Here is a 27,195-nt window from a genome sequence, read left to right as displayed (position 1 = left end):
GGTTTTATGGAATTTTATTGTTTCCTGTTCTGATCTGTGGATGTTTGGTAGCATATAAATACGCTAAATAAATAAAATAACTTTGAAAGTAAACATTGCTAATCACTACAGATAAAATATTTAAAAGTGTATCTCAGATATGTGCATGTGATGCACACAGGACTTTCAGGGATTTTCTGGAATCATAGAATCCTAGAGTTGGAAGAGACCCCAAGGGCCATCCAGTCCAACCCCCTGCCAAGCAGGAAACACCATCAAAGCATTCCTGACAGATGGCTGTCAAGCCTCCGCTTCAAGACCTCCAAAGAAGGAGACTCCACCACACTCCTTGGCAGCAAATTCCACTGTCAAACAGCTCTTACTGTCAGGAAGCTCTTCCTAATGTTTAGGTGGAATCTTCTTTCTTGTAGTTTGATTGGTGTGAATTAGCATTTGCATTATTATCTCTTAGGTGCTCTGTCAATATTATCATTTCTGTTCAGCAGTGTTGAGAGCACTCTTATCAGCTACAAAATAAAGATGCATTTTCTGTCATGGAGTGGCACTGTGAGCTGCCAACATGCCAGTTAGCTCATGAGCACAGTGCATCTCCCAGGAAGCATTCACAAGGCAGGACCCTCGAAACTCTCCAGGCCGGGAGCATGGCTTTCAGATGTTGGACAGAGCTCACTGGTGCTGTTGTTTCCCCCTTGCTGGGGAACTAGCATCACTCCTTAAGGCCCCATCACTCTGTCCCCATTAAGTACACACATGGACAGCAGTCTGACAGGTAGGTGCTGTTGTCTTTATTTATTTTACATTTCATGAATAATCCTAGCTTAAAGGTAAAGGGACCCCTGACCATTAAGTCCGGTCACGGACGACTCTGGGGTTACGCCGCTCATCTTGCTTTACTGGCCGAGGGAGCCGGCTCATCCGGCTGAAGTTCCACATCCTCAGCCAGAGATAAGTCCTCCTTCCAGCAAAGCAGGCTGAGCCAAGGGCACGATAAGTGCTGAAAATAATAATAATAATAATAATAATAATAATAATAATAATAATAATAATAATAAATAAGATCAAACATATCCATCCTTAAAGAAATCAGCCCTGAGTGCTCACTGGAAGGGCAGATCCTGAAGCTGAGGCTCCAGTACTTTGGCCACCTCATGAGAAGAAAAGACTCCCTGGAAAAGACCCTGATGTTGGGAAAGATGGAGGGCACCAGGAGAAGGGGACGACAGAGGACGAGATGGTTGGACAGTGTTCTCGAAGCAACTGGCATGAGTTTGGCCAAACTGTGGGAGGCAGTGGAGGATAGGGGTGCCTGGCGTGCTCTGGTCCATGGGGTCACGAAGAGTCGGACACGACTGAACAAAAAATAATTTATTCTTTGTACCCCACCCATCTGGCTGAGTTTCCCCAGCCACTCTGGGTGGCTTCCAATTGAGTGTTAAAACAATACACCATTAAATATTTAAAACTTCCCTAAACAGGGCTGCCTTCAGATGTCTCTTAAAAATAGGATAGCTGCTTATTTCCTTGACATCTAATGGAAGGGCCCTCTGTCTGATTCCCTGCAATCTCACTTCCACCACTAGACAAGAAAAGGCAGGGGCTGCCCTCTGGGGTCTCCTGGGGCCCAGCATGATTCAGAGAATGGCATTGACTCCCACTTCAGCTATCAGCTAAGGCTTATTTGATTCCCTGCTTGTTCCCAATGTAGATCTTTACTCCCTCCTTCTTCCCTGGTGAGGGAAGCCAAAGCCATTTTGTCATTCGTCTCAGGTGCCAAAATGTATTGGGCCAGCCCTGCTCAGCAGCAGCCCTCCTCCTGAATGAAGTTTGAAGTTGCATCATTACCCCAGTGTAATCCACTGAAAAGAATTTCCTATTGTTTGGATTACTGTGTTATATGCGATATATCCACCAATGGATTCTGCCCTTGCAAGCGTTGTGTGGTAATTTACCTAGTGCTCAAAGGAGGGAGAACAGGATTCCTTGCACACATTCTGTCTTCTGATAGAGAGAAGGGATCTGTGAAGTGTTTTGCCCATTCGCTCACCATGAATGATAGCAACAGAGGCATCACTTAGGAAGCCAGCATAGCCCATGGCTTCTCAATTCATGCACAAAAAAGCACTTCTGCCCAGACACCAGGCAAACATAGCAAAGTATAAGCTTTTCTCAAGAGAGCATTATGTCAGAAAAGTGACCCTGGAAATAGCCATGAAAGACCAGAGGGACAGTCTGAAATCACACAGGTACAGTTCTATGGCTGAAGCCAATCAGGTCTAGCTGTGCGAACTGCCTAGACAGAAGACTGCCTGAGACCCCATCGAAGCTGGGCTGAGCAATTCACAAAGACAAATCATGTGCGTACTTAATAAACTAATAACTACTACATAATTTGAAGTTATACTGCAGGAAAGCACAAGCTTTGAAGTGTGTTATTTTCTTCTGCAAAGCGCAAGTCCTCCAATAGCTCAAAGATGATCACAATTATTATGGTAGGAGTTTACAGGTTACACGGTGTATGTTATCAGGGAAAACAAATCACACAGGCTCTTGCCTATAAAGCAGTTCATGTGCATTAAACCTAAACCAATATTCTGTATCACAGGATCCTGATATTTTGAGGGCAAGCACAAAAATTAGAGAGGTTGATCAAATCTCTAAACCAGTTAGCAATTGTTGCAGTAGCTTGGTTTTGAGTTACAAAAAGATTTCATCAGACAAAACAGCAAAGAAACAAGCAAACCTAATACATTCTCCCCCCCATTGGGGAAATCTTTCCTTCATCTCATTCACATAATTGTGTATATACTTGGAAAAAGCACCTACCTTAATGATGAGGAAAAGCTGAAGGTCCTCTTTCTGAAAGTTGTTGTTTTCTTCTGAATTATTATTGCAGGGCAACCTGATGGTATGTTGAGCATTTCTGGCCGTGCTCTGGATCTTCTTTAGAATGTGATCGGTTGAAGGCGCTTTATTTGCAGAGGAGCTCCATTTGTCCCTTTGTGTTGGCCTAAGCAGCTGCATCTGCTGACCTTCCAGAGCAAAAATCTCTCTCCGAAAAGAATTTCGTTCTTCTTTCCCATTGTAGCTATACTGAGATGACAGAGAATCCACACAGCTATTTCCCAGGCTCTCTCCACTTCTCATATCCATGCAGTCTACCACAGCCTTAAAGGGAAGGCATGCTCGGTCTTCACTGATTTGATCATAAACTTGTTCCCCTTCCTCTGAATTTGGAATTCCACAGAGCCTAGCATTCTCTATATTTCCCACATTTTCCATGCTGGGCAGTGAGTTAAATCAGCTGCTTCTGTGATCTCTGAGACTTGGAACCAACTTGGCAACCGTGACAGATAAACAGTGAGAGTGAGCAATGTTTGTGGTATACTTTCTGAATGCATTGTTACACGGGACAGATTTCCAGCAATCATTTACAGACAGCTTTAAATCAACACTCTCCTGAATTGCTCCCCTTTAACCCTTGCACTGTTCAAAGTACCTACACACGCTTCTCAAAATAATTTAATGTTCTATTTTTACACCATGTTTTTTGTAAAAGTGGGAGGACAAATAATAAAATGTAATTATTTTCACCTGGTTTTGTTGGGATTGATCTATTATCTATCAAAACACACACACATTTTAACCATTTGCAGACTGAAAGCAACAGCAGCAAATGTCTGCTGGGTTGTTTTCTGTTCTGGATATAGGATGAATTCTCTTGTCATCTCTTGTACACCAGAGACCCAGTATCACGCCAGTCTCAGCTAATAATAAAAATAAGTAAAGGTAAAGGGACCCCTAACCATTAGGTCCAGTTGCGGATGACTCTGGGGTTGCGGTGCTCATCTCACTTTATTGGCTCAGGGAGCCAGCGTACAGCTTCCGGGTCACGTGGCCAGCATGACTAAGCAGCTTCTGGCGAACCAGAGCAGCGCACAGAAATGCTGTTTACCTTCCTGACAGAGCAGAACCTATTTATCTACTTGCACTTTGACGTTCTTTCGAACTGCTAGGTTGGCAAGAGCAGGGACTGAGCAACAGCTCACCCTGTCGCAGGGATTCAAACTGCCGACCTTCTGATCAGAAAGCCCTAGGCTCTGTGGTTTAACCCACAGCGCCACCCGCATCTAATAATAATAATAATTTTATTTATACCCAGCCACTCTGGGTGGCTTCCAGTACATATAACAACATAATAAAACATCAAACATTAAAAACTACCCACTACAGGGCTGCCTTCAGATGTCTTCTAAAAGTTCCATAGTTCTTTATCGCCTTGACATCTGATGGGAGGGTCTTCCACAAGTATGCAAGAAAAACTGCATTAACTGAGTTCGTAAGACAAACATGAGGACTCTTACAAACATTCCTAAACAATTAGGACTGGGGTACATTCATTTAGGACTGGGTGGGGTGAAAGGGAATCATAATTGAGATGTTCTGATAACACACAGCTTTCTCTGCAACACCTGAGTTGGGAGAGACTCTGCAGCTTTTTGGTTGCCTGGATAGTGATGGATTCGGTGACGGTGAATAAGCTAAACCTGAATCTTGAAAAGGCAGAGCCTTGGTGGGTTACTCCCTTTTCCAAGAACTGGGGACTGGTCTCTGTGATACTGCACCCCCCCCTTGCAGACTGTGGGTAGAGTTTGAGAAAACTATGCTGGTGCAAGTCTAGGTGGAAACCACAGCTGAGTGCCTTTCACCAGCTTTGGGTGGCTCCCCGTATGGCTGTCCCTGAACAGGCAGTGTCTGGCTACTATTTCATGGCTGAATCAGCACAATTCCCTCTACAAGGCTGCCTTAAGGTCTGGCTCAGAAGCTGCAGCTGGCGTAGAACACATCTCACAAACAATGCAGGTGTTGAAAGTTCTGAACTGACTGCCAACTGACTTCAGTAGTACTACTGAAGCACATTTATAGTTCACATTTTGACATAAAAAGCTCTAAGCAGCTCAGGACTGATACCTGAAAGACAGCCTGCTTCCTCATGCACCTGCCAGGACTTTGAGGTCATCAGGGAACGATGCCCGTCTCACGTTGCCACAGTTCTCCAAAATACAGTACTGTATGTGGCAACTCATAAGAGGGCACCTCCAACTCTTGAATGTTCTCCCTTCTCAGATATGAGCAGTACCAACACTATTTACATGAAATACTGTTTTATTTTATTTGTGATGTTTCTCGCTCTGGTACAGTGTGAATAACAATGAAGAGCAAGTTATATATAATTTAAATAAATACAATGCACCAATCCACACCAAATGACAGACCCTGTTCAGTATGTTGCAGTCTGCTCTATTCCTCCACTGCAAAATATATTTTGAAACTATTCCCTTCCCTACTTGCTCACAAAAAGCCTCCTTTGAGAAGATTCTGTTATTTTAGTTTTGTCCTAGTGGAGGAATTCCAGTATGCAAAGGATGTGAGAATGTTTGTAGATGTACATGACATCCCAGCTGGATTAGTTTCTTATACCTTGTGGAGGGGGGGGGGTTATATATATAATCAGTAAGATGGGTAATTTATCAGTCTTCAAACTATCAATCATCTCGACTTGACAAAAAAAACTTTCACTATATATCTATATCTCAATATACAAATCCATAACTGAAGTTGGAATAAGCTATGAAACTTCCAGTTAGCTTATTCTTATTTAGTTAAAACTAAAAAGCAATTTAAAATAGTTTATTAAGATTCTTGAGGGGATTTTATAATTAGTTACAGTTTCTGTGCATAAATGCAATTCGAGTACCAATTGTCAAGGCAGTGACTTATTATACTTAATTGCTTCATTTATCCCAGTTTAAATTAATCACATAAACAGAGGAAGCTGTACAACACTACATATAATACCTCCCCATATAAAAATAACAATTCCTTGACAGAGCGCCTATGGGAGTATAAATTTTCATAACCTTACTGGAAAAACTTAAATGTCAATTTCCCTGCAGCTGCTTAGAACAGCTCCCGTTTTATAACATGCTTACCGGTACTTTAAAATATCACATTCGTAAGAGCTTAAGTAGCAGGTATCATTGCTACAGGAAGTGCCTTTCAGAATAGATTGTTTAATTAACAGCCCACTGTTAATCCTTACATTTGGTCTTATGTACTTAGAGGGGTAAAAGGTAAAGGTAAAGGGACCCCGACCGTTAAGGACAACCCTGAGGTTGCGACGCTCATCTCGCTTTACTGGCCAAGGGAGCCGGCATATGGCTTCCGGGTCATGTGGCCAGCATGACTAAGCCGTTTCTGGCGAACCAGAGCAGCACACAGAAACACTGTTTACCTTCCCGCCGGAGCAGTACCTATTTATCTACTTGCACTTCGTGCTTTTGAACTGCTAGGTGGGCAGGAGCTGGGACCGAGCAACAGGAGTTCACCCCGTCGTAGGGATTTGAACCACCGACCTTCCGATCGGCAAGCCCTAGGCTCAGTGGTTTAACCCACAGTGCCACCCGCATCCCTAGTACTTAGAGGGGTACATTTTCCTAAATGTGGTTTGAAAATGGCAGGACCTATATTTAGAACGCTGGCCTCTAAGCACACACAAATGCCAACAAAACCTATCCCAGCATTAAACGTTGGCTTGGGTTCTAAAATTCCTTCCATGAATGGAAATAGAGTTCACGTTTATAAAACTGAGCCCACCTGCCTACCTGCTCCATGAAATTGTGCTCCCAGGGATTTCGGGAGGGCTGCAGAAGGATGGCGGGGTTGACAAAATCCCTGCTTTACATGAATGGAGGAGCAACCGAGCAACTGTGATTAAAGTGTACCAGTAAAACATAAGACAAAAGGAAAAATATATAGATTAACAAGGGTGAGAGCTTCTGCTTCTGCAGCATAAACCGAAATGTAGCAGACTCTAGAACGCATTTAAATATACACACATACCGGTATATACAAAGCTATACACAAAAAATTGTGAAATTCAAACTGATATGGATATGATTTGCCACTCACTTTTCCTTATTTTAGCATGCACTGAAGAAGAAACTATCAGAAGACGCTTTCTTGGAAATAACTTTAAGAATGTGAGCATTCAAGCTTTACAGGAAGGAAATTAAAGTAAAACACCTATTCATGTACTGTAACACAGAGACCATGTAGGACAGAGTAGATCTAGAAATTTTAACTATGTGCTGAGTCTACTGCTAGTTCCTCTGCTGCAGTCATACCTCGGGTTGCGCTTGCTGCGGCTTGCGCATTTTCAGGATATGAATGCGCCGAACCCAGAAGTACTGGAACAGGTTACTTCCGGGTTTCGGTGCTCATGCAGAAGCACTAAATCATGCTTTGCGCATGTGTGGAAGCGCCGAATTACATCATGCACGTGTGCAGATGCAGCGGTACAGGTTGTGAACGCGCCTCCCGCACAGATTGCATTTGCAACCCGAGCGTCCACTGTATATAAACTAGGAAGAGGATTGTTAAAAAGTAATTTTGAATCAGTAAATAGAAAATTTGCTGCTTATATTAAATTAAGCTGTCACATTTCTTCAATAACTTAACATAGAGCTTGCCTTTATTTTCATTTAATCTTATTAAAGCATATGCAATTGCTACACAGCTCAACACATAACATTCTGTAAGAGAATTTTTAAAAATAAAAATTCTTATACATAGCAATTTAAACCAATCTGTGCATGCATGATATAGAACATGTGCATTCCACTTTTTACAACTTGCAGAACTGCGAGTTATAAAATTAATTATTTGAGTAAGTTAGAAGACTGGAACCTTAAAGTGTATTTAAGATTATTTCCTTCTCAGATTTCCAGTGACTTAGCCTTCCATGTTTCTCTATAAAAGTTTTTGTCTATCCTAGTTGAACAGGAGATTTCACATGGTATTGCTCTTGTTCATACACATACACAATTTCTAAGAAGGCTTCCTATGAACAGTGCCTTTATTTTAAGAAAGCATTAAGTCTGAAGCAATGGCTCAGGTATTTCAGCATTTTGTACCCACAGACCTGGCATGTGACTGAGTTAAATGTTTTATGAACAACAGAGGAAAGACAAAGACAGGTATGCTGCCAAGAAAAACTCCAATAAAACAGGCATATGATTCTTGCTGATAGTTTATATGTTGAGATCCTTCACATTGTCAAGCGACCTGTTGTTGGGCAGTGGAGTAATATCCAATGGATGACACAAAAGGGGATATAATCTGTGAAATTCATAGCTTGCTTGGTGAGGTTCTTTCTAAAGGCAGGCCCATGGGCTAAGAAGATAGGCTGCATATCTGGTAGCACATTGTCGCATCCATGGTTACTCACTAGAAAAAGAAGAAACAAATTCTCATTTACTGCCATCTTTTGACATTCATATGTATACAGCTATGTTTCAGGAAACTATTAGACTCTTTAGACCTCTTTCCCAGAAAAACAACAACTGCTGGAACATGCAGTCATATGACCTCGGTTATATCAGTAATAACAGATATACTTCTGTAGATAAGTTTGGGTTTTTAGTCTCCAAACTTCTCAGACATCAAGATTTTATTATTTAGTTATTTATTATAACCCACCAAGTACATGGTTCCATTTCTCCCCACTTTATCCTCACAACAACCCTGTGAGGTAGGTTAGATTGAGAACTGTAACTGGCCCAGGGACACCCAGTGAGATCCATGGCTGAGAAGGAATTTGAACCGTGGTCTCCACATGTCCTAGTCTACCATTCTAACCACTGTACCACGCTAACTCACTACGTATCACTATGACTAGGAGTTATTGAACTGGCACAATAAGCAGACTTTAATGTGGCTATTAAGCTTGAACTGATAAAATCCTGTGGCACAAGATACATGTGAAACATTTACCAATTTACATATGTCCATAGGCAGACAATGTCACTGTTGGGTTTCTCTACAAAAGTAGTTTACCTAGATCTCCACAGAACACATTTCTAAGAATTATTAGATTATGAGGCATTGCAAAGCAACAGAAGCCTTCTAAGAGCTTATTTGGACATTATCACCATAGTTGCCCGGTGTGTATCTTGGCACTTTGCTTTTTAATGAAACATTAGCAAGTTGATAACCAAAGATCTCATTTGCAGTCAGAGTCCCATGTTCTCAGAGTTCATTTCTGAACATTAATTTACTGCAATGTTACATTATTAGCAGGGGAATGGAAGGATGAATAATTCTAGTATTGAGGTACATTCTGGCAGAAAGACATGGGACTTCGCTCTAAAGTAATTTCCTTGTTTTTGGACCATTGTAAAAAGCTACGCTCATTTTAAAGGTGATCCATATTTGAAGACTGCCTTGTATGCAATGGTCTCAATAAGACTTAAGGTTTTGAAAACCTTGCAGCCAAGTTTATTTCTATAATGGTTTCTAGAGCACTTTCCCATGTAAAACATGCTTTAGAATGCTTACTCCATTTACAAAGAACCACTCCTGGATCAAGCCAAAGGCTGATCTAGTTCTCAGTGGACAACCCGATGTCCATGGGAAGCCTGTGAGTAGGATTTCTTTACCTTCACAGTAATAATAGCAACAACAACAATAATTTTTTACTTATACCCTGCCCATCTGACTGGGCCTCCCAAGCCACTCTGGGCGACTCCCAACAGAATATTAAAAACACAATAAAATAGCAAACATTAAAAACTTCCCTGAACAGGGCTGCCTTCAGATGTCTTCTAAGCGTCAGATAGTTGTTTATTTCCTTGACATCTGATGGGAGGGCGTTCCACAGGGCGGGTGCCACTACCGAGAAGGCCCTCTGCCTGGTTCCCTGTAACCTCACTTCTCGCAGTGAGGGAACCACCAGAAGGTCCTTGGAGCTGGACCTCTGTGTCTGAGCTAACAATGGGGGTGGAGATGCTCCTTCAGGTATTCTGGGCCGAGGCTGTATAGGGCTTTAAAGGTCAGCACCAACAGAATTGTGCTTGGAAATGTACTGGGAACCAATGTAGGTCTTTCAGGACCGGTGTTATATGGTCTCAACGGCCACTCCCAGTCACCAGTCTAGCTGCCACATTCTGGATTAGTTGTAGTTTCCGGGTCACCTTCAAAGGTAGCCCCACGTAGAGCGCATTGCAGTAGTCCAAGCGGGAGATAACTAGAGCATGCACCACTCTGACGAGACATTCTGCGGGCAGGGAGGGTCTCGGCCTGCATACCAGATGGAGCTGGTAGACAGTTGCCCTGAACACAGAACTGACCTGCGCTTCCATGGGCATCTGTGAGTCCAAAATGACTCTCAGCCTGCGCATCTGGTCCTTCAGGGGCACAGTTACTCCATTGAGGACCAGGGAGTCGTCCACACCAGCCCGCCCCGTCCCCCAAAAACAGTACTTCTGTAACACTGTAGGGCAGTGTTTTTCAACCTTTTTTGGGCAAAGGCACACTTGTTTCATGAAAAAAATCACGAGGCACACCACCATTAGAAAATGTTAAAAAAAATTAACTCTGTGCCTATATTGACTATATATAAAGTAATTTTTCAATTTTTCCCACGGCACACCAGGCAACATCTCGCGGCACACTAGTGTGCCACGGAACAGTGGTTGAAAAACACTGCTGTAGGGTAAAGTGGAATATCCTAACTCTGGCTAAGTACAACAAACTATAGTTACTGAATTATACTGGTTTTCAATTGTGAGTTTGTTTTTTTAAAAAAAACAAAGCAGTGTTATGGTTCAAAGGTGAATGAAAGCATACTTACATACAGATTCAGATTTGCAAGATTTCCCATCCTTCATCAGTAACTGCTAAAATGGGTTGAATTCTACAGCTGTGTTGGTAATGCAGTCTACTTGGGATATCCTCCTCCTTATAGACACTCATGTGAGGATGAACATTCGCTAATGCATTTTATACTTCAGCATATTTCCCTTCAGATAAAATCCAAAAAGAAGGCTTTAATAGCAGGATCCTGAAAAATTGTTTGGTTTACATGCACAAGGAAGAAGCTGGTGGTCAAGAAATGTGTAGCTAATAGATAAATCTAACAAATCCACCTACTGCAAGATTGTGGTCAGTTGCTTGCTGTACTCCCAGATTTCAATAGGCTTTTAAGCAGTCTAACTTGACAACCATTGCAATCATACATGCATAGTCTTGTAACACTTTCATAGTCCAAGTCTACATGCACTTACCTGGAAGTAAACACCACCAATGTGGCTTTTTTTCCAAGTGGACCTATATAGTTTTGCCCTGTAATGCTCACTTCATCAGATGCATAAAGTGTTAAGCAGCTTTATGGTATAAAGCAAAGTGTTAAAATAAACATAATATGTAAGCCCAGTTCATGGTATGAGTATACCAACCGCAACTCAAGATGAATTTAAACAAGACAACAGATGAGCAAAAATCACACATCATATGTAAGGTTCTTTACATGAACACAGGCCCGTGTGTATGCAGCATTTACATGCTGCACCAGTTCCTTAGGTGAGTATTTCTCAGGTAGTAATAAATAATGGACTAGTTCAAGGGTCCCCAACCAGTATAAAGCGTACACATGGGGAGACAGGAAGAAGTGCTGTTAGTTGGGGGAGGGGTAGAAATCCTTCCAGGTGCCAGAGCCCAGTCTAGACTAGCTCATCACCCCCCCCCCCCCCTAGGTGCCTAGTATGTGCCAGAAGCAACCTTCCTTCCCTTCATTACTCCATCACCACTCACTTGCATGACCAATTTCTGGTGTCTGATAAAAGGGCAGCTGGTCTTTAAAGGGACCAAGCCTACCATGTTCACCAGTCAGCCTGCTCCTCAGTCACCAATTCAGAATGGAAGAAAACTTTTGCTCCCTTCACAACAAAAAACAAAACACTGACTGGAAAAGATGGCCCACTTCGTGCACAGTGTTCCAGCACTGCCCTACTTCTGTTTTGAAATGGAAGTCATGCTCAAGGTTAAGTTTAGGGTAAGTTTAGGATTAAGCTTAGGCTGGGAAAGGTAAAGAGCGCAGAGTGCATTACAAGTGCACACTCTTCACTGAATGGAGCCAGCTGCCTTCTGCAGGCGACACATCCTGCAAGGACGACACATGCAAATGCACTCTTATTTCCCAGCCTGAGCAAGTCAGTGGCACCAGCTACCCTCCACACTTTGCAAAGCTTATGAAACACAGGTGGGGGCAGGGAGTGTCACTATTTAATTTGTTACAGGGGGGCAGGGGCAGGGGCAGGGGACACTTGTTGCAGTCAGATGGACATGCTTCAAAGCAAAGTGCTAGTAGCCTTCAGCTGCCTGCCACCTCAATTCCCTAAAAATGCCTCATGGCCCAAATGGGAAAGTAAGGTGGTGGTGGTGTGGGGGGGGGAGTTGGAGTCTCACCAACTGCGTTATTTTTTTTAATTAAAAAAAAATCTGGTAGGGGCAGAAGACCTTGCAGTGCTGTGGCACCCATGGGCTCCACATTGGGGAAGGCAGGACTAGATTATGGCTGAATTGCAGGCACACAATTTCCAAGTTGGTATGGGTTCAGTTTTGCTTCTTCATTATGGCCACCACCACAGCAATAAGAACATCAGTGCTAAGATTTTCGAGGAAAATATTGAAGAGGGCTTAAAGTGCAATACTTACCAATATATCCCGACAATGCTCTAGTTACTATAACGTTCCAAAATAATTTCCCTGCAATCTGCTGAACAAGTCATTTTGAAAGGCTATAAATGAAATATTATTATTATTAAGCTTCTAGCCCAAGTGCAATATTTTAAGAGGTGTTCTTTTAATTCTAGATAAAGTGCTACATCCAATCATTCCTTACTGGTTTTTAAATGATACTGATGCTCTGTCACGGTCATTTCCTACCTTCTTCTGGTAAAACAGCTACATCAGGCGAATAGTTGATCATTCTGTACAGGTCTCCATCCACATCAGATCCAGTTCTTCTACCATTCTGTCCTTTGGGGACTGAGAGGAGCCCTTCCACGGTCACAAGCACGCTCTCTTCAGCAGCTCTGACCCAAGTTAGCCCAGCTTATTGTCAGCATCACTAAGGACACGTGTCGTGACGGGAGGGTCCGCCTCACCAGGCTGGCTGCTCCCGGCAAAGAAGCTCTTTGCCCGCCAGCCCCTTCCCGAGCTCGGCCTCCCTTTCCTGAAAAGGAGCAGCGGCGTCGTGGGCCTCGGAGGTCGGCCTCCATGCTCCCGGCCCCAGGGAGGAGGCGCCCTCGGCCTTGGGCCCTGATCCACACGGGACGAGCCTCTTCCCCGGGAAAAGCTCCGTCCGTCCATCTCCTTCCGCGGGGGAACCCCGACCCTCGCCCAGGAGGGAGCAGGAGGAGACACGGCGGTCAGGGGAGGGCAGAGGGACGCCTCCCCGCCCTTCGCCTCAGGGACCCCCGACCCCCAGGCAGACCCGCAGCCGAGGCCTCCTTCCCTCCTCCCGGCTTCCCTCTGAAAGAAGCCGCTCGCCCAACCGCCGCTCCGAGGAGGCTCCCGAGCGCGCCTGCGCGGCGAAGGAGGACCCCGCCCCTCGGGCTCACCGGAGCGCAGGCACGTTGGCTGCCTGTTCGCCTGGGGACGTTCGCGTCCTGCGCTTGCCTGCGGGGGGGAGGGGAGGGGAGGGCGAAACCCCTCGGAGAAGCTGGCGAAAACGACGAAACCGGAGGAAAGTTCGCAGCCAGTCTTGAAGGCGTGCAAAGGCTGGGATGCTGAACAGAGAAGATGGAGTGTCCCCCCCCCCCGTCCTCCTACATAGGGACACCACATTCCACTAGGGATGCAGTTTGTCCCGTGTTTCAGGTCTCCCTCCCCCCCCCCCCCGCTCCTCTCTTTATTCTTTCTTGTAAATGAAAGCTCAGAGTCTGGGGCCCCTGCCTGGCTGGGGGTCCCCTTTCAGGCATTTTGGGTGCCATGGCGCCCCCCCCCACCTGATCCTCAACCCAGCCTGGAAGTGTCCATGGGCGTAGCGGGGGGGGGGGCATGGAGCAGCTGCCCCCCCAATCTATACAAATCTGAGGTTCTGCCGCCCCCGCCCCCCCAATCCTGGCTACACCCATGGAAGTCACCGCACACCCACGTTCGCGGGAGGGGGGAACCTGTGCTTTATGGCACCTTTTTCCATCTTGTAGTGCCTGGATGACTTCTCTCTTAGCTTCAAGCTTTTGATATCTGATGTTTTAATGTATTTTTAATCTCTTGTTGGAAGCCACCCAGAGTGGCTGGGGAAACCCAGCCAGATGGGCGGGGTATAAGTAAATAATAATAACAACAACAACAACAACAACAACAACATTTGGGCGGGGTTGTCCTCCCTCTGAAGGGGCAGGTACATAGCTTTGGGGAACGGGACGACTCCCAGATACATCTTTGTTCTTAGAGGCCCAAGCGACGACTCTGGCTAGGAGTGCCTTTTACCACCTTTGCCTGGTACAGTATATGCCAGATACAACTGCATCTGGACTGTGCATTGGCAACCTCAAGACTGGATTACTGCAAAGTGTTCTACATGGGGCTGGACCTTGGCCTTGCCTGGAAGCTCCAGCTAGCCAACAATATGGAACACCTCTGCTAAAACATCTGTACTGCCTGCCTATATGCAACCAGGCCAGGCTAAAGGTTCCCATATATAAAGCCCGGAACAACTGGGGTCTAGATGCATCTAATGCAGTGTTAAGTAACCCTAACCTGCCAGAGTAGCTTTGGGGAGGGCACAAGCCAGGCAGATTCCTTAAGGGCCAGCTGAACTCATATACCCCAGCTAAGTCACCGAAACCAGTGCTGCTATTGCACCCCCACCCCACCCCTGTGACCCAGAAGCTCAACTGGCTTCAACTAAAAGTAGAGCATTTAGTGCCCCTGTATTGCAGAGGGTTGAACCAGACAACTCCTGGGATCCCTTCCAACTCTACAATTCTTTGGTTGTGGAATACTCTTCCAGCAGAGATTCTGCAGGCCATCTTAGCTGCTAGCTTTCGGGCATCTCTTAAATATTTTTTATGCCAACAGAGCAAATTATTAAGTTGTTTAAACTTTTTCAAGAAGAATCAGTCATTTTTATAATTATTTTCTAGTTTTTACGGCATTTGATGTTTGATTGTACTTGATATTTTATGTTACAGGTGGGTAGCCGTGCTGGTCTGCCATAGTCGAAACAAAATAGAAAATTCTTTCTAGTAGCACCTTAGAGACCAACTGAGTTTGTTCTTGGTATGAGCTTTCGTGTGCATGCACACTTCTTCAGATACCCGGGATCTGAAGGAGGTATCAGGTATCTGAAGAAGTGTGCATGCACACGAAAGCTCATACCAAGAACAAACTCAGTTGGTCTCTAAGGTGCTACTGGAAAGAATTTTCTATTTTGTTTTGATATTTTATATGAAGGTGTGGTCTTTAAATATTTGTATAAATAAATAAGTACATTATTAATCTCCTTTTTGTCTCTTAGCACACTTTTGTCATCCAAGGTCCAGCTGGTTTCCTTCTAATTTATCTAAGGTTGTTTTTGTTTTGTTTTTTATTGTTGATCTTAATATTTTTAGTGCTGTGCTTCTCACATTTTTGTCCTTGTTACTGTTGCATCTCTTATTATCTGCAATTACCTGCGATTCTTTTGTTCTCATTTGGACAAGACTTCTGTTTTCCTAACGGAAGCTTTCTTGCCTCTAATAGCATCCTTTAGTGTTATTTCACTGAGTGAAGGCACCTCCCATCTTAGACCCAAAAGTGAAGGTTTAGATAGGACTAGATATATTGGAAGGGGAAATGATTAAAGGGTAAAGCTAAAGGGACCCCTGACCATTAGGTCCAGTCGTGGACAAATCTTGGGTTGCGGCACTCATATCGCTTTACTGGCCAAGGGAGCCAGCATACAGCTTCCGGGTCATGTGGCCAGCATGACTAAGCCGCTTCTGGCGGACCAGAGCAGCGCACAGAAACGCCATTTACCTTTCCACTGGAGCGGTGCCTATTTATCTACTTGCACTTTGACGTGCTTTCGAACTGCTAGGTTGGCAGGAGCAGGGACTGAGCAACAGGAAGCTCACCCCGTCACAGGGATTCGAACCGCCAACCTTCTGATTGGCAAGCCCTAGGCTCTGTGGTTTAACCCACCCGCATCCCTGGGAAATGATTAGATAGGGCTGAATGTTACTTGTTCCCTGCTCCGCAAGGACATAGTGAAGTTACAAAAAAGGCTGCCAAGCCATTGCCTTCTGTAAGTCAACATAAGCTGTGTAGTTAAGCAGGGCATATGGGGATCCTGTTTGAAAAGGAAGTTCACTTGGAAGAGTAACTTGTAGATCCTGAGTTGCAAATCACTGGTACTGTTCACTGAACGATGCTTGACATTCAAGTGAGCTATGAAATATTGCCTAGTCAACTTAGCACACCAGCCTTTCATTATCTGACCCATGCCAATTGTTCTGCATGCTGTGCAATATGATTACTGTAGCCCCTTTCATTAGATTTCATTGCAGCAAAGAGTGTATTCCAATAAGGTAAAAATCCAGAAACACACAATATATTTTTACCAGACAAACAGAGCCAATAGAAATTAAAATACATGGGGAGACTACAGAAGTGGAATAAGAAAGAGGTGCTCTTGTTGGAGAAAATCAGTTAGGCACAGAAGGTGGCATGTCAGGACGTTGAGTTTGAACAATTTTGGTCTTGGGTGAATTGTTTTGATCTCCCTCTTCTGCTGCATCCGTGTCACAGACATGCACCACGACACTTGGGGTGGACTCTGTACCTGCGTGCAGCTCATATTTCTCACCTGCAAGCAAAGACAAACATTTAGACTAAATGCTATTTAGCATCATAGAGCCCCACTAGAATACATTACTGTTCAACTGGACAGACAGAGGGCATCGTGGTTACAGTTGAAATAAGACCTAGGAGACCAGGGTTCAAATCCCCACTGAGCCATGGAGCTCTTTGTGTGGTCTTGGATCAGTTGCTGCCTCTCAGCCTAACCTACCTCACAGGGTAGGGTTGTTCTGGGGATTAAATGAGGAGGGTGAGAATCAGGTGAAAAGGTAGGATATAAATGCAAAAATGCCATGAATGGATTTTGGACATTGATTCAAGTCACTCATTGTTGCCACTATTGTTTAAGTATCCCATTTGGGACACAAACTGTAATTGAACATGCTGTTGCCTAACCTCTCCCCAGGGGGCAGTGTGTGATTGTTTAGTTTGTGGAGGAGTGTTTTGCATGAATGCACTTATTTGGCTGTAAACTGGCAACCAGTTGTAGTGGCCTTTGTGCTGCTCCGTGTATGTGCGTTTTCTCCTTCACTGTAAAAGTCTTTAGGAGAGAGAGAGAGAGAGATTGAGAGAGAGAGAGAGAGCTTGGGCAATACGAGAGATGCCTGCTCTGTGTACCTGCTGCGCAATACACACACGCTAGGTTGCCCTTTGTACTTTATAGTATGACTTTCTGCACAAGCAGAGATCATTCCCAAACAGAAGAAGAAAAAGGCAGCTCTCAGTGTAGCAGATGGGAGGAAACTTGGTTAGCAAGCTTTGCAGACAGGGTCTATAAATCTATCTTCCTGATGAGTTTTATCACAGTGGCCATATTAAATTTGCAATTTAAGAATATTTTGGGATTCTTATCTACTAATTCATGTGCAATAAAACATTAACGGGCTTGTTGACAGGATAAAATACAAAGGGAGAAATTACAAGTGCTTATTTTGCCTGCAGGCATCAGTTGATTTGAGATGACTGTTGGTCAGCTCCAAGGCCCTGGTGGTCATCGCCTGCTGCTCTGCAACAAAGGTCCACACATGCACAGCAAACTGAGTCTGTGGACATAGTCATCTACCCCCAAGATACAGTACCTTTATACTGAGATTTATTTTGTTTTAACAGCTGCAATCCTAACCCTACTTGGGAGAAAGCCCCCCTTTCTAGTTGTCCTTGGTTGTGAAAAAAATGTGGATATAGGTAGAAATGTTGTAGATCTCAGACCAAGTCAGGGTCTCATAGAGAAATACGGTCAGTGGTTACTTCCCTTGAAAACTGCAGCATGCAACCATACATCACTTTTTTTCATTTAGATAAGAAAAACTCATGAAATGCAGGTATTAAGTTCTGTGATGCTGTACATGTTTCAGTTTCAGAACTACTCTCAGAAGAAGAAGTAGGAGAACTCATGTCCTTGGAACACACTGAAAATGTCCTCAAGCTGAAACTGAAGCTATCCATATAGATTTATTACAATACCTACCCACGATTTGCACACAAGTGATTAAAAAGAGAACTTTGGTGAATTTAACAATAGATATAACTTAGGTGTTCATGTCTCTATTGGCTCAGTTCATCTTCTCTTCTTAAACTCAAATACCTGAAATTTCAGAAGACCTACCTGATTCCAGTTTAGAAACTGCATAAAGGAGGTCATAGTCAGCAGCAGGTGTTGCATCATTCATTGGGTGCCAACCTACAGGAGGAGAGGCTGGAGGAGAGATAAGAAACTGCTTTGTTGGCCGGGGTGGAGCCAAATGAAGTTTGTCCTCATCGATCTCACAACTCCTTTTTTTTTATTATTATTATAAGAATTTATTGGCATTTTTCTATAACAACATATACCCACACCCACACCTACAATTAAACAAATGCAAAACAAATAAAACAAATACAAACAATGTCAAGTTTTCTTATTGCATCTTTCTAAAAGAAAAAAAAAAATTTCTATTTCCATATCTTGACCATTGACTTCCCCTGCCTTTTCACCTTCGAATTTATATCCTTAATCTATTTTATAACCATTTCTCCTGAAAAAAGAAAAAAGAAATTAAATTCAATTGTATAGTTACATTCAATTATATCTTCAACATTTTACTGAGAATGCATCATCATAATAGTACCTCGTCATAATTCTTCTTCATTTATTCTTATCAATTTCTTATCTTAATCTACATCTTAATCTTGCTCCTCTTAATCCATAAACTTAATCCACTTGAATTCACTTTACTTATACTCCACCTCACAGATCTTCGCAAATCATTCGCATCAAATCTATCTCTTCTATCCTTAAGATTGCTGCTAATAACATAAAAACTTGAAATATCTCCTTTCATGTTCAAATAAAAAATATAACAAAATATTGTTGACAGTATTCACCCTCCGATTTCAATTTACCATATCAGGCTACTTTAAGTTTTACTTAATGCTTCACCCCACACCCCCTCTGTCCATTATTCTTCTCCTGGTGGCATCAGCATTGAACTCCCATGTAGCTTCCCTCTCCAAACGTCCACAGATCCAGGCACAGTCCAAACCTCTCCTTGCCACGAGTTCAGAGGTGTCCATCTCATCATCTCTCAGCTTCTTCGGTTCTTTGTAACATTCCTTTTCTTCTTGTAAATACCTTAATTCTCTGTCCCTGGCCCCCGAGCTCACACCTCGGGGACTGGATATAAGAAATCTTGACGTCGCCTTGGGGCTGCCACCCCCAAAAAGCGAATTTCTTCTCCGAAGTAGCTCACTCATTTCTCTCCATCTTTCCATCCACCCTCTCAGCTCCTTGGCAAGGCTTTCTTCCAAAGTGTCAAAAGTTTTAAAAGCCTCCTCTGTGGGCAGTTGGTTCCATTTCAGACCCCCACACAAGACTTTGACTTTTCTACAAAGCAGTTCCACCTTCAAGGCAGTGAGTCTCTGTTCATCCGTTAGTCCAGAGTTCAATACCAGTTCAAGGACGAAACCCAGCATACTGGCAGAGGAGGAGGAAGTGGGTGTCATATTTCTGCTCCCCTCTTTGTTCGTCGCCATTTTCCTGAGCTGGAGCGCAAATACCGCAACTTTAAATGGAAATATTTTCCTCTAGTTAGCTTCCCGAAAAAAGAGTTTGCCAGTCTCATGTGTCAATTTTAAATACATTGTAGCCAGTTCTGTAGCAGTAATCACTCAAATTGGTTAGATTCTTAAGCTCGAAGGGAGGGAGGCAGGCTGCCTTTCTCCTTCCCCCCCGGATCGTTCCAAAAGCACGATTTCTAATCAGATTCTTTACTCACGACCACCGGGTTCCTTTAGCTCCATTCTTCAAAGGTAGAACTTAGACGCTCACCGCGGGCTTTGTCGCCGCATTTGCATCCCGGTTGGGGCATGTCCCCGAAGCCCGGCTCCGTTGTCCCTTCACCCCCACTCCCCCTTTACAGGGGGAGCGAGGGAAGGGTTCGGAGCCTCCGCGGGCGCTGCCGGGGAGCCCAGGGTGCGGGACGCTCTTCCCGCACCCCAACCGGAGCCCCGCTTTGCGGTAGCGGGGCTCCTAACCCCCGGGATGGACAGGGCGCTTCGGACCCGAAGCAGCCCTCGACCACCCGGCGATTGCGTCGCCGCCGGAAGTCCGATCTCACAACTCCTGACCTTTACGTGGATGAAAGAAAGAGTCTCACTAAAGAGGAGAAGACAGCGCTTTGGCAATAAGTGCTAGCAATATATACTGCCATTTTCAGAATATCATTGATACTGAATTTTGCTGGGCTGCTACCAGCTGAGTTCGTTGGCACCCAATGACCATTAAGTGGACCCACTTTTCAGAACTTCATTGCATAAAATCTGTGTGTGGGAGGAATGGAAAACCCCCACATTTTGTGATAAGTTTCCCTGGAAGCTGAGAAATGTAGTAGTGAGATGTTTTCCGGTTTGCCCCACTGTCCTTTTTTACTGCTTTCTACACGTCTGACCCCTTCCAACCACCTCCCTTATCTGTCCATCATTTCCCCCTGTCTCTGTCCTGAATGTAAACAGGAGCCTAGGATTTTCTTTGGTTATCCTATACTCCAGTTATGGCAGCTGGAAGGTATTGGATTAAGATTAAGTCCTACTGTGGTCTTGAAGATACACTGACATGTGATTCTAGTTAAGTCAGCATAGCATTATGCAAGAGTAATTTCATAATAATAAACGATAAAATAATTCATTTATTATTTCTTTTCCCTCCCTCTTCAGCCAATATGCCCATGAACTGTTTAGAACATGAAAAATAAAACAGTACAATATAAACCTAGAAATATAAAGCACAATAATGAACATTGACTGAAAGCAGTACGATCCAACACATTGCGCTCCCTTGGTGCACTTTTGGTGCACTCCCTACACCAGAAACAGTTCTCCACCAGAGATAAATTATGATAAAAATGATTTCTGTTACAGTTGGTATCTGAAGAGATGGGAAATAGGTGATAGACTTCTAGCAGTCACTAGGTTGTGTGTTTAACTATAATTTTAACCATCACCCTCAGTTGTGTCAAGGTTTCTGTGTGTGAAACGTTCATTTAATAAATATTTTTCAAGGCTCTGGAGGTGAAATGCTTATTAAAAGATAGGTGTGCATGCTTGACTCTACTATAGAGAAAATTAAACCTTCTTAACCTTAGTAGGGATTGAAGGGATTTTTAAAACCCTTTCTTTAAATAAGAATTACTTGTAAGATACTGAAAACATTTATGCAATAGTGCACTTTATTTACCTCAGTTATACAGCTACATTATGTTGAAATCTTATGTAGGAGAGTTTCTACAGCATGAACTGCAATGACTGTACTCCTGCAGCCTTACTACTGACACTCTTGAACTCTTCAAAATACTTGGAATGTAATGAAAAACATTGTGATTAACATAGATACTAGTTAATTTACAACATAAGCAAAAATATGTACCTCATCACTCTTGGTTGTTATTGTTGATGTTGTTTTTCTATGGAACAAAATCTGAATAAGGTGTATATGAAAAAGCTGCTTCATATTGTTCTACAACTTCATTTCTGCAAGTCAAAATTTATTAAGACACCAATAGAATATTCTAGGTATGATTCAATATGCTTGTGCTAAACATTCCATTGAGCACCCCAAGCAAGCACCCAGCAACGCTGTGCATTGCACTCACAGGAAACCTGCAAGTTTCAGTTGTTCAAAGGTGTATACAGAGAGCAATCTTGTACATGCATGCCAAGTCCAATGGAGCGCACTCTTAAGGATGCAACCCAAAACATGCCTACTCAGAAGTAAGGCCTACTGAATCCAACAAGGCCCACTGCTGGGTAAGTGAGTGTAGCCAGTTCCTTGACCTGATTATGTGTGGTCTCACGTGTTCATATTCAAATTGGTTGTCAGGGGTAGAATGTGAAAGAGTAAGGTTGCATGTGCGCGCACACACACACACACCATGCCCCTCACAGATTATATGAGACTCTGTTGCCAATCTACTATTGTGCCAAACACACAAAGGTCGTAACCGGCTGATGAATAATCACAATTATCAAATGCACAAATAAACAAATGTAATATAAATCTCAAACATAATAATAGATTGGCACAACCATTCAACTGTAAATATATGCCTTCAACATGAATCCATAAGTATCATGGGATCCACAATTTACAGATCAAGGTCCCATTGCCACAGAGGGGTGTGATGCAGGTCGTACTGGTTGGCGATGGCTCTGTAGTTGCGCCACTCCAAAAGATACAGGTGAGGTTGCCACGAAGCAAAAGTCAAACAAAGAGGTAATTCTGCAGTAATGCCACTCCAAAATAGATGAAAAAGGCCACAAAATAAACGTCGTTATACATACCACTTGAAGTGAATGCGTACACACAGAACAACAGGAATAAAAATTAGGCTTCTTCAGCAACAAATAAGCTTTATATGGCAAGTGTTTCCATGTCCCAGCAGGGCTGATTGTGGTGTAAACAGAACAAAAGATTAGGGTATTGATCAGATCAGATCAATTAAATTTTCCATAGTTTCTTGTGCAGTCATGTATTGCCTTTACAGAGGTCACAAGCTCTTTTGCCCCACACATTGCAAAGAAAATTAAACCTTGATATGGAGCTAAAATTCAGAATAAATATATCAAATTAACAACAAAGCAAGCCTTCAACTACAGGCACATTAATTGTGGTGCCATTTATATTAATGGGTGGAGGCCCTCAAGACAATGCAGACATTACATTAGAAGAAAGGCTGGCCAAAATGAAAGTGGCTCATTCTCATTTCCTACCTCAGGCATTTATTTATTTTAAATTGTTGTTGTTGTTGTTATCACGAAGAAGAAGAACAGTGATAATTTCTAAATAGTGAAGAAGACACTTCCTCTCTGGCTGGATACAAGATTTGGAAACAGGGAAGCAGAGTCTGGCCTGTTTATTGTGAAAAATCGAGCCTTTCATGGAAAGCAATCTATTGGCTGCATTGTACTTATTATCTATCTATCTATCTATCTATCTATCTATCTATCTATCATCTATCTATCGTGTTTATCGCCTTTATTTTATTATTTATTTCATAACATTTATACATCACTTGATTGCAGAAGACCTCAAAGCAGTTTACAAAAGATAAAACAGTAAAATCAAGAAATATTCACAAACATAATTTAAAATATACAAAAGTTAAAATATTAAAACTGATGAAAATTACCTCAATTTTCTAAGCATCTGATTAGACTTGTCTAAAGAAGAATGTTTTTTAAGCAGGTACCAAAAAGAGAACAGGGAGTGAGCCTGCTTGGTGTCAAAAGGCAGGGAGCTCCAGCATGGGTGCTGCCTCACTAAATGATTGAGTATTTACAAATGTGCAATGGGGATTATGTAGCACCTGCGGTAGTGCCAATTCTGCTGACTGAAGCAGTAAAATGGACACAATGTAAATGGAGGCAATCCCACAACCGAAGAATTACAGAGCACCAAAGAACCTGTACAAACTTGCAGAGCCAGATATTATCACTGTTTCTGCTTGTCTATCCCAAAATAAGCCCAAAGCACCATACAGAAACAGATACTGTAGCAAAAGGCAAATGCTATGAAAGAATAATCAATACAGTTAATGATCAATACAAACGCCAAAAAACAATCAGTAAGTAACAAGGGGGAAATAAAATATCCCTTCTCCAGCGGTCCATCCATCCGAGACTCAACTGAAGCCAAGGGAAGAGCAAGCCACAATCAACTAATGCAGTAAAAAAACGTGATACAGTGGACTACCACAAAACAAAGCTTTCTAATGTGTCAAACTTGCCTTCTCATCACAGTTTAATACATTGTCAAAAAACACCTGGAGGCAGCCCACCCTACTCTCATGTCAGACAGATGTGTCTCTGTGAGGGGTTGTATCTGCATAGCACAGTCCGGAGCATGCTCAGAAGGGGCCAGCAACACAGCTGCTCCAGGCTGTGGGGGAAGCCATTCGCCAGGCTTGATGTTCCAGGCAAAAGGAGAGAGAAAGGAAAGTGGGGGGGGGGGGGAGAGAGAGAATGGAATGGATGTGTGGATGTGATGTGGGTGGGTGGGTGGACGGGGGGGGGGGGATGCCATCCAATGCTTCAGCCCACATTGTTTTCACTCTCTCTTCTGAGATTCTTTAGAGAAACAGTGTGTGAGGCAGTCATCTTAAGGTGTGTGTTATTGTGTGTTAGTGAGACACTTAATTCAGCTTGAACTCTGCACATGCCCTGGAACAGGGGCAACCAATGTGCCTCCTTCCAGATGTTGTTGGATAATTCCCATCATCCCTGGCTGGGGTTGATGGGAGTGGGAGTCCTGCAGCACCTGGAGGGGGCCACATTGGCCCACCCCTGCCTTGGAGTTTGGCTGGTCCTAAAGGAACTCGGGCTCTGCTTGCTACTAGTCTCAGAATTGCAGCTCAGATTCAACTGGAAAGTTTTAAAGAGACAGATTCTAAACTTCATGATTCCTCTGCTGTGGCATCTTGTAACCGAGCAGCTCTTTTAAATTTAGCTGCAGTAAGGTTTACTTTGGCAGCTGCCAAAGTTTAAGCCAAATTTCTACTTGTGTTGTGCATAATGTGAAAAGTACATAAGATTTTTGAATACAGTTTTTTGCAATTATTGTTAATTGTTTTTATCCTCTGTTGTACACTATGGTGAAAATATTAAAGACTGACTTACACACTCCCTGTGCTGTGCAGCACCCATAGGTGCTTTTTGCCTCTTCTTCCATCACAAAATTTGGGGTGTGGGGCACAACATATGCTACACTATGGTTCATTGACATACTTACCCAAAGAGGTGAACAGTATATCAATTCAAAGAAGGGTGCAATAAAGTACAATAAATACAGTAACAATCTTCAAAATAATATAAAATAGTAAAAACCACAAGATACCCCACAGTGGTCTACTTCCTCCATGAACAAGCCCACCTACCCTGGGGCTGCCACACTCACTCACGCCCTCAGCCCTGTGTCCCCTCTCTCACTGCATCAGGGAGAGCAAACAACCAGGATGCTTCACCAGTCCAAATTATGCCATTTGCAACTATTCTTTAAATGAAGGCTTATCTCACTGCCTTTTAAAATTCTACCTTTTCACAAAATTGATCTTTATTTTTAGGATTGCTTTTTTGGCCGCTCAAGAAAAAAAGGGAAATTATATTTAATTTCATCATGGTGCAATCGCCAGGGTTAAACAGAAAACCTAGCCTTTTACAATGCAAAAGTATTGATAATTTTTAGTCAAAGTTATGTGTTTTTCCAAGTGAGTGCTCCAGCAGGCACTTAGAACAGTTGGCATACTGGAAGAAAATCCAGAGAACCCACTCTCATGGGCTCACATGGCATCTACTATTCATTTCCTTATCATGCTGTCCAAAAAATGCAGAGCAACCAAAGATAATTTTGTTTATGCTAACAGACTGGTAAAAGAACAAGGACATTTTGCTAAGTAATCAGCTTTCCATTAAGATGCAAACTTTTTTTGTTACTATCACAAAGGTAATTCAAAAGCTATGTTTTTAAAAGCTCCTACTAAGGAATAGCCCCGCATTCTCTTCATATAAACAGACCTATGTGCTCCAGTTGTTGTGCTTAGAATGCCAGCATCTTATCTGCTTTATTGCAGTCCTTCAATAACTCCTGTTGCCCTCAGTCCCCTCTCCTCCAAAGGTGCAGGTCCGTACCTTAACATCTTGGCTGGTAAAAACTTCAACATCCAGAGCGCAGGCAGCCAGAGAGGCGGCATCACAGTCCATGCCATGGGCTGGCATCCCCCCTCCCCCTGGTGTCAGTCCGTAAGGAGCTTGTAGCCTCAGAGCTCTGAATTGTGCCTCCTAATTGCTCCGGATGCTCCTCCAGGCTGAAGGCAGCTGCTTTAAAATGGAGGGAACACAGATGCAAGTTCTCGCCTGAGCTGTTTCTAGCCTCCAACACAACTTCCAGCAATGTAAGCACTGCTGGTCCATTTCACATTGCAATTACATCACCACAAGGACTGGCACAAGCTACCTCACCCCCAGCTCACACATTTTATCAACTCTAAGCAGCACACTGAAGCAATCAGAATATGATGATTATAATAAACCCAGACTAAATCAATGTAGGCAGCACAGGCTGGCAACGGAATCATCATAGTTTGTGTTGGCAAAACAAGAATGTCCTCCAAGGCATTTTGCTTTTCTGGATACTCACTAGAACCCTCAGCCATTGTTGAAAGCTAACATCCCATCCTTTGTCCCAGCTACAACCTGTGATGCAGCACCGCTGCTACTGATCCCCCTTGGATAGGGTTGTCAGTTGCCACCACTTTCCCTCAACGTAATTCCTGTGTCTTTAATAGCTGCGTGAAATTCTGCAATTTCCCCCTCCTCCTATCCATGCTTGGAACATACTCATCTTCCAAACATCTTCCAACATAGCAATTAAAGTTGAACCAGAAATAATGGTGGCAGAATAATGGTACACAGAAGACAAATCTCCATAAGCATTTGGGAATGCTTTCATGTCCTGATGACCTAACTAAATGGATCCGATGCACAGACCCCATGAGTCCGCCCTAACCCTGTTCCAAGTTCTCCTCCAGGTGGCCAACGTGGCTGACCAAGAGAATCTGAAAGAGCCAGTGGTGACAGATGAGAGCTCTTCATCAATATGGTTGGAAGGTCCTACTATAATGCCAAAAGTTTCTCTGGAGAATAAGAGAGGTGGGCATTGCACTGAATGCTTGTAAAGCAGAGCCATGCCTCAGATCAATTACCCTCTTCTACAAACTCACCCCTAGGAAGCCACAACTGCAAAAGACAGGCTCACCTCAGACCAGGCAGGCTCCTGTCACAGGCTGCTCTGGGACTCGGGGAAGAGGAAAACACAATCTCAGGGAGACAACATGAGCTGCCTGGATGCCTTCCCGGATGGCCCATGTAGCCCTGTAGTCTCAGGATGAGGCCGGGCACTTGCAACAGGACCAGCCGCTCTGGACAGCTTGCAACAGATACAAAGGAGCCACTCCACTCACTCCATTTTCTTTTCCTTCCACT

At 43.4% G+C, this 27,195-nt stretch overlaps 3 protein-coding genes across 3 annotated transcripts in view; all 3 read right to left on the bottom strand.

Moving 5' to 3' along the window:
- CLIC5 (chloride intracellular channel 5) overlaps positions 1 to 3,437 on the bottom strand; it is a 52,087-nt gene extending 48,650 nt beyond the window's left edge. The window contains exon 1 of the mRNA XM_033145587.1: positions 2,824 to 3,437. Within this exon, the coding sequence (XP_033001478.1) occupies positions 2,824 to 3,279 (456 nt within the window). The 5' untranslated portion in view covers positions 3,280 to 3,437. The remainder of the gene's footprint in view (positions 1 to 2,823) is intronic.
- A 4,315-nt stretch (positions 3,438 to 7,752) lies between these two features.
- On the bottom strand, positions 7,753 to 13,209 carry ENPP5 (ectonucleotide pyrophosphatase/phosphodiesterase family member 5). Its single transcript, XM_033145340.1, is given in 7 exon segments — positions 7,753 to 8,099; positions 8,102 to 8,176; positions 8,179 to 8,347; positions 8,792 to 8,801; positions 10,709 to 10,859; positions 12,784 to 12,849; positions 12,852 to 13,209. Coding segments are annotated over 7 exon segments (969 nt in total). The 3' UTR covers positions 7,753 to 7,959.
- Positions 13,210 to 16,372: 3,163 nt separating this feature from the next.
- Positions 16,373 to 25,944, bottom strand: RCAN2 (regulator of calcineurin 2). Its single transcript, XM_033145339.1, has 4 exons — positions 25,806 to 25,944; positions 23,349 to 23,379; positions 18,293 to 18,459; positions 16,373 to 16,693 (listed from the first exon to the last, which is right to left on the bottom strand). Exons 1-4 carry the CDS (start codon positions 25,927 to 25,929, stop codon positions 16,533 to 16,535), a joined length of 483 nt encoding a protein of 160 aa, XP_033001230.1. The 5' UTR covers positions 25,930 to 25,944; the 3' UTR covers positions 16,373 to 16,532.
- Between the last annotated feature and the right edge of the window lie 1,251 nt (positions 25,945 to 27,195).

The sequence above is a fragment of the Lacerta agilis genome, chromosome 3 (genome assembly GCF_009819535.1).
Source record: "Lacerta agilis isolate rLacAgi1 chromosome 3, rLacAgi1.pri, whole genome shotgun sequence".
Classification (NCBI taxonomy): Eukaryota; Metazoa; Chordata; class Lepidosauria; order Squamata; family Lacertidae; genus Lacerta; species Lacerta agilis.
This window is presented reverse-complemented; position numbering and strand designations above follow the sequence as displayed.